The 9,491-nt window shown below is 41.5% G+C and overlaps 1 protein-coding gene across 1 annotated transcript; it reads left to right on the top strand.

The window, feature by feature from the left end:
- The first annotated feature begins 693 nt into the window (after positions 1-693).
- Positions 694-7,375, top strand: LOC113451495 (vomeronasal type-2 receptor 26-like). The gene is made up of 4 exons (XM_087923126.1): positions 694-942; positions 1,618-1,845; positions 4,105-4,231; positions 6,477-7,375. The coding sequence occupies exons 2-4, from the start codon at positions 1,636-1,638 to the stop codon at positions 7,373-7,375; spliced, it is 1,236 nt and encodes a 411-aa protein (XP_087779252.1). The 5' UTR covers positions 694-942; positions 1,618-1,635.
- The last annotated feature ends 2,116 nt before the right edge of the window (positions 7,376-9,491 follow it).

The raw sequence follows: 9,491 nt of genomic DNA on the forward strand, positions 1-9,491 counted from the left end.
TTAACATAGGTGGAATCCCTCTTCCTCATTTAGGCCATTATTTTCCAATTATAATTACAAGCTGTAAAATACAAAATCTGATTTCCCTAGTTATTACCAATCATTTCCTTTTTTCTGCAGATCTCTTACACATTTCTTTCTGATGATATGAATGATAAAACCCGTTTTCCTTTTTTCTACCGGATGCTTCCAAAAGAAAGAATCCAATACACAGGGATCATTAAAGTGATCCAGTATTTCAGATGGACATCTGTGGCTCTTGTGGCTTCCGGAACAGACAAGGGAGAAAGGTTCTTGAAAATTTTAACTCCTTTACTCCTTCAGAATAGGATTTGTCCTCTTTTCTCACAAAGTTTATCAGGGTTCAGTATGAACCAGTTTAATTTCCAACTTGGCTTATTCCTGAAATGGAGACAAGTCAATGTGTTTATTTACTATGCGGAATCTACATTGCAAACTCACTATTTCTATGGCGTACGTATGATAGATCAACTATTTCAACACTTTTTAAAGTCTTCTTCGGGGAAAATCTGGATAGTAACAGCCATGTGGGATCTCACTTTTAATTTGAGGTATGACATCTTCAACTATGTAGACAGCATTTTCAGCTTCTCCATCCAGACCAAGAACTGGATAAAATATGAGAAAGTTTACTCCCTTGCATTTTTAACCACTGAGTTTGCCAACAAAGCTTTTTTATGTTCGTTTCAAAAGCATCCCTTTGCTGTTAAAGGCTGGATTAGGTGCAAGGAGAAAGAACACTTGGAAATTTTAGCACAGGAGGACATTGAAGAAATCCTTTCTCTCAACAGCCATCATGTTTACAACTCCATCTATGCTCTGGCACGAGTGCTAAGTGCTGCCTATGTCTCCAAATCCAAATGGAGAACACTGAAGGAAGGTAGAAAATCCTTGGACCTGGAAAAGTTGCAGCCTTGGCAGGTATAAAGCCTTAGTAAGATCATACTTAAATACTCCATCCAAATATATTATTAAAAAGATGTCATCACAGAGGGTCTGTGAAAGCGTGAAGAAATGTTATGAGTGAAGTATTGGAGGTCCTTGGATGCAAAAGGTACTTAAGCGGGGGGGGGGGTCTGTGCTGAAGAAAAGGTTAAGAACCACTGGTCTATGAAATAACCAAGGACAGAGCTTGACTTGACTTCAAGGCAAGTGTTTATTCTTCTAGTGATCCAAGCTTTAGCATGCCATTTCTAAGATCAAAACCACCATTTTGTCCATAAAAAGCTGCAGCAGAGGTGATATTCAGCAGGTTCTGACTAGTTCTGGAGAACTGGTAGTGGAAATTTTGAGTACCAGAGAACCAGCAAATACTACCTCTGACTGGCCCCACCCCCATCTATTCTCTGCCTCCCGAGTCCCAGCTGATTGGCTGGGTCTTCTTTTGTTTCTCTGCACAGAAGAACAGAGCTGGAAAGCAGGTTAGTGGGATGGGGAGGGAATGGGGATTTTACAGTATCCTTCCCCTGTCACGCCCACCAAGCCATGCCCACCAAGCCACACCATGCCCATCAAGCCCACAGAACTGGTAGTAAAATTTTTGAATACCACCATTGGGCTGCAGGGGTTTTACTGATGATGTTCTTACCATTCCAGGTTCACCCCTTTCTCCAAATGCCCCAGTTTCACAACAATGTCATGGAAGGGGTGTATCTGGACCAGAATGGAGAGCTGGCAGCTGACTTTGACCTTGTGAACTGGCTAAAGTTTCCAAACAGGTCTCTAGTCCGAGTGAAATTTGGAAGTTTCTCAAGACAGAGATCTCAGGAGCCCAAGTTTATCATTGACCAGGATGCCATTATTTGGCCAAAATGGTTTAACAAGGTGGGGAAAAGGTTTCATTCAGAACACTTCTATTTTGGGTCACCACCCTTCCAAAACCTATAATAGATTATCCATCTTTCAAAGAGTCTTTAAAAGTTTACAGTGTTTCAGAATACAGGTAGTCCTCGGCATATGACCACATTTGAGCTCAAAATGTCTGTTGCTAAGCAAGACAGTTGTTAAGTAAGGTTGGCCCATTTACATTAAGTGCATCACTGCAGTTGTTAAGTTTGCCACACAATTGTTAAGTGAATCTGGCTTCTCCATTGACTTTGCTTGTCAGAAGGGCACAAAAAAATGATCACATGACCTTGAGACACAAAAATGATCATAAATATGGACCAGATGACAAACATCTGAATTTTGATCATGTGACAATGGGGATGTTGCAATGGTTGTAAGCATGAAAAATGATCATAAGTCACTTTTTCCGGTGCCACTGTAACTTCTAATGGCCACTAAATGAATGGTTATAAGTCAAGGACTGCCTATATCCTCCAAGAATCTCTCCTGTATTATATGCCATCATTTTCCATCGTTTGAACCCAATTCAGGGACTTTGAGCCATGGTGGCGCAGTGGTTAGAGTGCAGTACTGCAGGCTGGCTGCAATTTGGCAGTTCAAATCTCACCAGGCTCAAGGTTGACTCAGTCTTCCATCCTTCCAAAGACCCAAATTTTGGGGAGTTATATGCTGACTGTAAACCATCGTAAAGCAGTATATAAATATAAGTGCTATTGCTATTTAATTTGGATTCCCAGTTCAAATGCTACCATTTTGTATTCCATCTTTGCCACACTTTACACACTGAGCAGAGAACTACCAGTCCAAAGCTGAAGAAGCTTCTTCAATGAGAAGTGAACTGTCTTCAAAGAAAAACCAGTAAGTCCAGTTCAAAGTGGTATTCAGCAGGTTCTGAACAGTTCTGGAGAACTGGTAATGGAACTTTTGAGTAGTTCGGAGAACCAGCAAATACCACCTCTGACTAGAGATTTAACAGTATCCTCCCCCTGCCACACCCACCAAGCCATACTCACGGAACCAGTAGTAAAAAAAAAAAATCCCAGCACTGGTCCAGTTGCACTTGAAAAAATAAAAAGCACCTTTCGGAAAATCATGATCTGAATGACTGAGAATCTCCATAGATACCAGTCCAAAGATGATTTCACTATGAAGCTTATAATAACCTGTAGGAAACAAACTCAAACTCTTATGACTTATTTCTGGATATTACAAAACAGTTCACCTCTTTATCAAAATATGAAACATTTTTTTACAATGAATAATTCCTAAGATTTTTATCCTAATTAATAGCAATAGCACTTAGATTTCTGATACTGCTTCACAGTGCTTTACAGCCCTCTCTGAGCAGTTTACAAAGTCAGCATGTTGCTCCCAACCATCTGGGTCTCCATTTTACCAACCTCAGAAGGATGGAAGGCTGAGTCAACCTTGAGCTGGTGAGAATCGAAGAATCAGCAAAATTAGCCACCACAATTCTTAGATAGATAGAATTCTTTATTGATCTAGTGTGATTGGACACACAAGGAATTTGTCTTGATGCAAATGCTCTCAGTGTACATAAAAGAAAAGATACATTCATCAAGAGTCAAGAATCATAAGGTACAACACTTAATAGTCATAGGGTACAATAAGCAATCGAATCATACTGGGAAACAGTCAATATAGATCATAAGGATACAAACGACAAAGTTAAAGTCATATAGTCACAAGTAAGAGTGGATGGGTGATAAGGAGAAATGAGAAGATTAACAGTAATAGTAGTGCAGACTTTGTAAATAGTTGGACAGCATTGAGAGAATTATTTGTTCAGGAGAGTGATGGCAGTCGGGAAAAAATTGTCCTTGTGTCTAGTTGTTCTGGTGTGCAGTGCTCTATAGCATTGTTTTAAGGGAAGGAGTTCATACAGTTTATATCTGGGATTTGAGGCATCTGTAAATATTTTCACAGTCTTCTTTTTGACTTGTGCAGAATACAGGTCCTCGATTGAAGACAGGTTGGTAGTAATTGTTAACCAAAGACAATCTCTGTTTTAACCAAAGTCAGGGTCCAGATAAGACACATGGGAACAATAACACAAAACCACTCCTTCTAGTCTCAACCCTTTCCACATTTTAGAAGAAGATGTATTACAGGCTTTAATTTAAATCAAGTCTGATCTGTTGCTAAACAACTCTTAGAATATTTCCAACTTTCCCTCCATAAACTGTATTCCTTTACAATCCTTTTTCTATGTAGAGTCTGCCTCCCTCCAAATGTGTGGACAGTTGTCAGCCTGGATTTTTTAAGGTGGGCCAAGAAGGCAAGCCTGTTTGCTGCTATGACTGTATACCCTGTGGAGAAGGCATCTTTTCCTCTCAGGAAGGTAGGTGAGTCCAGAAGCAACCCTTCAATGAAAAAAGTTAATAATTCTCCCTGGGTGAAGATTTGTCCTTGCTTAGTTGATTTCTGAAACATGTTGAATAGAGCAGAATAGACCTGGAAGAGATCTTGGAGGTGTTCTAGTCCAGGAGTCGCCAACCTTTTGGACCTCAGGGACCATCAAACTCCCACAGGCCAGAGACCCTGGTAAACCCCCCCCAAAAAAAAATCTGCAGGAAAATTCCCCACCCCGTTTTCCTACCTATTGGTCATTCTTTATTTGGGATCACAGGATACCGTCTCCAGCTTTGTTCTCAGGGAGGGAGAGAGAGAGAGACTTTTGGCTTCATGCAAGGAAAGCAGCAGAAGCAGCTCCCTCAAACTCCGCCAGAAACGAGTTTTTGCCGGCGCAGCCTCTTGTAGCGAGATGCCTTGCAGGGTCCCAAAGACTCATTTCTGGCAGAGTTTGAGGGAGAGAAAGAAAAACTTTTGCTGCTTTTCTTGTGTGCAGCCAAAAGCAGAAGAAGCGGAAAGAAGCAGCTTGGTGACCAGGCCAGGCACGTGAGGTGAGTTCCCCCCTTCACTCTTCACTCACTCCCCTCACTATCTTGTGATGTGTGCAATGCAAACAATGCAAGCCTTGTGTTCCCATGGGCCATGTGGGTGGTGCAGCCCTGTGTTCCTGTGTAGCCTGGATTAATTGCTTTGGGGGTGACATTTCTCTGCAGACCACCAAAACTTTCTCACAGACAACCAGTGGTCCCTGGCCCACTGGTTGGTGACCATTGTTCTAGTCCAGCTCCCTGCTCAAGCTAGAGACCCTATACCGGGGTTGTCAAACTCAAGGCCTGGGGGGTGGATCCAGCCCATGGGGTGCTTATATCTCACCTGCAGGGCTACCCTGGAAACAGTGAAGGACCAGCCTGTAGTGCCTCTGCCAGGAAAATGGAGCTTGGGAGACTCACATACTGCTCTCCCAAGCTCAATTTTCATTGGCAGAGGGTTGCAGGAGGCCGTCACAGCTGGAAATAGACCTTGGGAGCCCATTTTCATTGGCAGAGTGCTCAGGCAGCCAAAGGCACCTCTGACATGAGTGATGTCAAGCCACCCACACCCACCCTGAGCCACGCCCACCACACAAACACACTCGAGGTCAAACACAAGCCTGATGTGGCCCTCAATTAAATCAAGTTTGACACCCCTGCCCTATACCATTTCAGACAAGTGACTGTCCAGTCTCTTCTTAAAAGCCTCCAATGATGAAGCACCCACAGTTTCTGATGGCAAGCTGTTCAACTGGTTAATTGTCCTCACTGTTAAGATGTTTCTCCTTAATTCCAGGTTGCTTCTCTCCTTGATTATCCCAAAGGTGCTTTTTCAAGAGGCAACTGGACTTTCTGGTTTTTCTTTGAAGACGCTCTGCTTCTCATCCAAGAAGCTTCTTCAGCTCTTGGATGAGAAGCAAAACATCCTCCAAGAAAAAACGGAAAGTCCCGTTGCCTCCTGAAAAAGCAACTTTGGGATAACTGTGACCTGGATGACGGAGAATCTCCATAGGCTCTCCTTGAATAATTTCTATCCGTTGTTATTAGTCCTGCTGTCAGGGCTCCGACAAATCCCCCTGATCCAAAGCAAAAGTCTCTAGCCACATCTCAGAAAAAGTAAATTGGTTTATTAGAAATTGCCGTGTTGGTGCGTGGCTGGGTGCAGCCGGTACTAAATCACACCATACATTTCCCCTTTGACCCCGGTCTTTCCCCCTCCCCCTGGATGTGACTTCTCCAATAGGACACATCAGTCTTCAAGAGTCATCCATCATGCACTCCAATACCCTCCTTATGGTCCAACAATTTGGGGCTGCTGAGTTGATATCTAGACATTTCAAGAATGCCTTATTTCCCCCACTCCCTTTTTCTGGCAGCTAAAAAGACCAAAGGGTATCTTTTTAGTTGACACCTGCTCTCTGGTGCTTTGGAAAATAAGTTGACCCCCTTCTTCTTGATGGCAGCCCCTCAAATACTGGATTAGTGCTATGCTGTTAAAAATAAGCCAGTAGAAATCAAAGGTATTGGACAAGCATGAGTCCCCACCAATGCTAAAGAGCAGAAAAGTGTCCATAGGGTTTAATAACATTGTTCATAGTCCCTTTGGTTTTTCTATTTCTCACCCTCTTCAGCATGTTTATTGGTGACATAGAAAAGACTAGATTGCTGGCTGAAGATGATTGGTAATCTTTTCCTTCATTTCAGATGCAGAAAAGTGTGCCAGATGTCCAGATGATCAGCATCCAAATCAGAAGCAAGATCAATGTCTTCCTAAGAAATTAACCTTCCTGGCTTACAGTGAAAATCTGGGGACCACCTTAACTTCTCTTGCATCCTCTTTGGCCTTAATTACTACTCTAGTCTTAGCAATCTTTATTAAATATAGAGAAACTCCCATTGTCAAAGCCAACAACCGTGACCTCTCTTACATCCTCCTTACCACTCTCCTGCTTTCCTCCCTGTCCGCATTTCTCTTCATTGGACGACCAAACAGAGCCACCTGCCTTCTCCGACAAACTACCTTCAGCATCATCTTCTCAGTGGCTGTTTCTTCTGTCTTAGCCAAAACAATCACAGTTGTGTTGGCTTTTCTGGCCACAAAGCCAGGAAACAGAGTGAAAAAATGGCTTGGAAAGAGTTTGACCAACTCCATCATCCTTTCTTGTTCCAGTGTCCAGGTGATCATCTGCAGCATCTGGCTGGTGGTCTCTCCCCCATTTCCTGATTCTGACATGCGGTCTCAACCAGGAAAGATTGTGCTTCAATGTAATGAAGGATATCTTGCAATGTTTTATGTTGCTCTCGGCTACAATGGATTCCTGGCTGCCATCTCCTTTGTGGTGGCTTTCCTGGCCAGGAACCTCCCAGGGGCCTTCAATGAAGCCAAGCTGATCACTTTCAGCATGCTACTCTTCTGCAGTGTCTGGATCTCCTTTGTACCCACCTACTTGTGCACCAAAGGGAAATACATGGTGGCTGTGCAGATCTTCTCCATTTTGGCTTCCAGTGCTGGCCTACTGGGCTGCATCTTTATTCCCAAGTGCTACATTATGTTAATAAGACCAAATCTGAATACAAAAGAACAGCTAATTTTGAAAACTTAAGTCGGCAACTGACTCTTATACATTTTTTCCCCACAATGTCATTATTTCACACAAAGTCTGTGTTCTAAAAAGTCTTGTAATGGAAAATTTGTATTTTTATTCTTGGCTGCAAAAAAAATGTATTCAAACCTATAAGTAGCATTTCAGCTCTCACACTTAATTATTTTTATGTATGGCTACCTACTGTATATATTTCCTATTCTTTTTAGCCACATAGTTGACTAATTTTTCAGAGTTAGAATCTAAAATTATTATTCAGACCTTTCTATATATTGAACTGCCTTTCGGTAACAGCCAGTAGATCAGGGTTCAGTGCTACATTTCTATGGTTTGGCATTGCAGGTCCCGAAGGTGTTTTTTTTCCAAAAGGCGATTGGATTTTTCCCCCAAGAAAGTCCAATTGCATTTTGGATAAAGCACCTTTGGGACAATCATGACCTAGATGACCGCATTACAGGCTTTGTGTCACATTATTCTAAAATATAAAAGATCCAAATCTTTGGATTTGACCATCTGTTTAGTCTCTTTCCCCTTGTTTTTGTGGGATTAAACCCTTTATTCGTCTTTTGGATTTTTTTTCTTTTGCATTGTTGTTTTCAGCAGGCTTTAAGATATTTCAGTGAGTCTATTATTCCTATATTACTTGTAAGTGAAAAAAAGAAAGTTTGTCTTATGTCAATGCCAACTCTGATTCTCTTGAAGAAAAATCAATTCCTTGCGTGTCCAATCACACTTGGCCAATAAAAAATTATATTCTATTCTTATTAATCTTTTGGATTTTCATTTTCTTTTTCATTGCTATTTTCAGAAGGCTTTAGGAAATAGCGGTGAGTCTATTATTCCTGTATTTTTTGTAAGTGAAGAAAAGAAAGCTTGTCTTCTGTCACAGCCAACTCTGATTCTTTTGGAGAAAAATCTGTAGGAGGGAACTGCTAAATTTCTGCCCTATTTGTGACTTAAAAGTGTCTTCTCCCTTCTCAAAATATTTCCCTTCTGAAAATATTTACAGAATCCTCACATTCTGGACTCAACTTTTTCAACTCCTACCCTCAAAATGATGATAGAGCACTGCACACCAGAACAACTAGACACAAGGACAGGTTTTTCCCCAAAACCATCACTCTGCTAAACAAATAATTCCCTCAACACAGTCCAACTATTTACTAATTCTACATTAATATTACTATTAGTCTTCCCATCCTTCCTTTCACCCATCTTCTCCCACTTGTGACTTGTGACTGAAACAGTTCAATCTTGTTGTATCTGAGGAATTGGACAGAGTCCTCAACACTGTCATCACAACCACCTGTCAATTAGATCCTTGTCCCTTTGGGTTGGTGAAAGCCCCCAGGATGGTGACTAAGAGGCAGCCCAGCAGTGATAAATTCCTTGCTGTAAGAGTGGATGTTCCTCAGGTCTTTTAATAAGGCCCTGTTTTGCCCCCTTCTTTTAAAAAAACATCATTTGAACTTGCCTGCCTGGACAATTTTCATCCAGTTTCCCATCTTCTTTTTTTAGGGAAGATGGTAGAAAAAGTGGTTGCTTGGCAACTTCAGTGGGTCCTGAATGAAATGGAAGCCTCTGGACCCTTTCAGTCAGGACTCAGACCTAGTTATGGGATAGAGAGAGCTTTTGACTCAGTCAGGAACCTGTGCCCACTAAACCGAATTGTTTCTATTCCTGATCCACATCTCACTAGGTACTATAGCTACAATGCTGATCTAGTAAGAAGGGTTAAATAATAGGAAGGTCACACAGGTGGGTTTATTAAAAACACTCCAATGTCATGCTGTAAGGTGGCAGGTTATGAGCAGGAATGCAATTGATCACTTGCAGTTTGCTCCTGCCCATTTGCAGGCTTGTATGTTTTACCATTTCCTCTTTTCCTCTCTGTCTCTCAACTTTTTTTTTTTTTGAGATACACTTTGTCAGGCCTGCCCCAGGTCATGACCTAGGAAAGAAAGACCCTTGATTCAGCAGTGGGACTCTACCTATTCCACTAACGGTTCAGTGATCGTATACATATGCACTTAACACATTTATTTATTTATTTATTTTATTTATTTGTCAATTGTTTACGAGATAAGTAAAAGAGTATACATAATTATGAATACAT

Source organism: Pseudonaja textilis, chromosome 2 (assembly GCF_049901715.1).
Source record: "Pseudonaja textilis isolate UNSWEBS1 chromosome 2, rPseTex1.2, whole genome shotgun sequence".
In the NCBI taxonomy this organism is placed as follows: domain Eukaryota; kingdom Metazoa; phylum Chordata; class Lepidosauria; order Squamata; family Elapidae; genus Pseudonaja; species Pseudonaja textilis.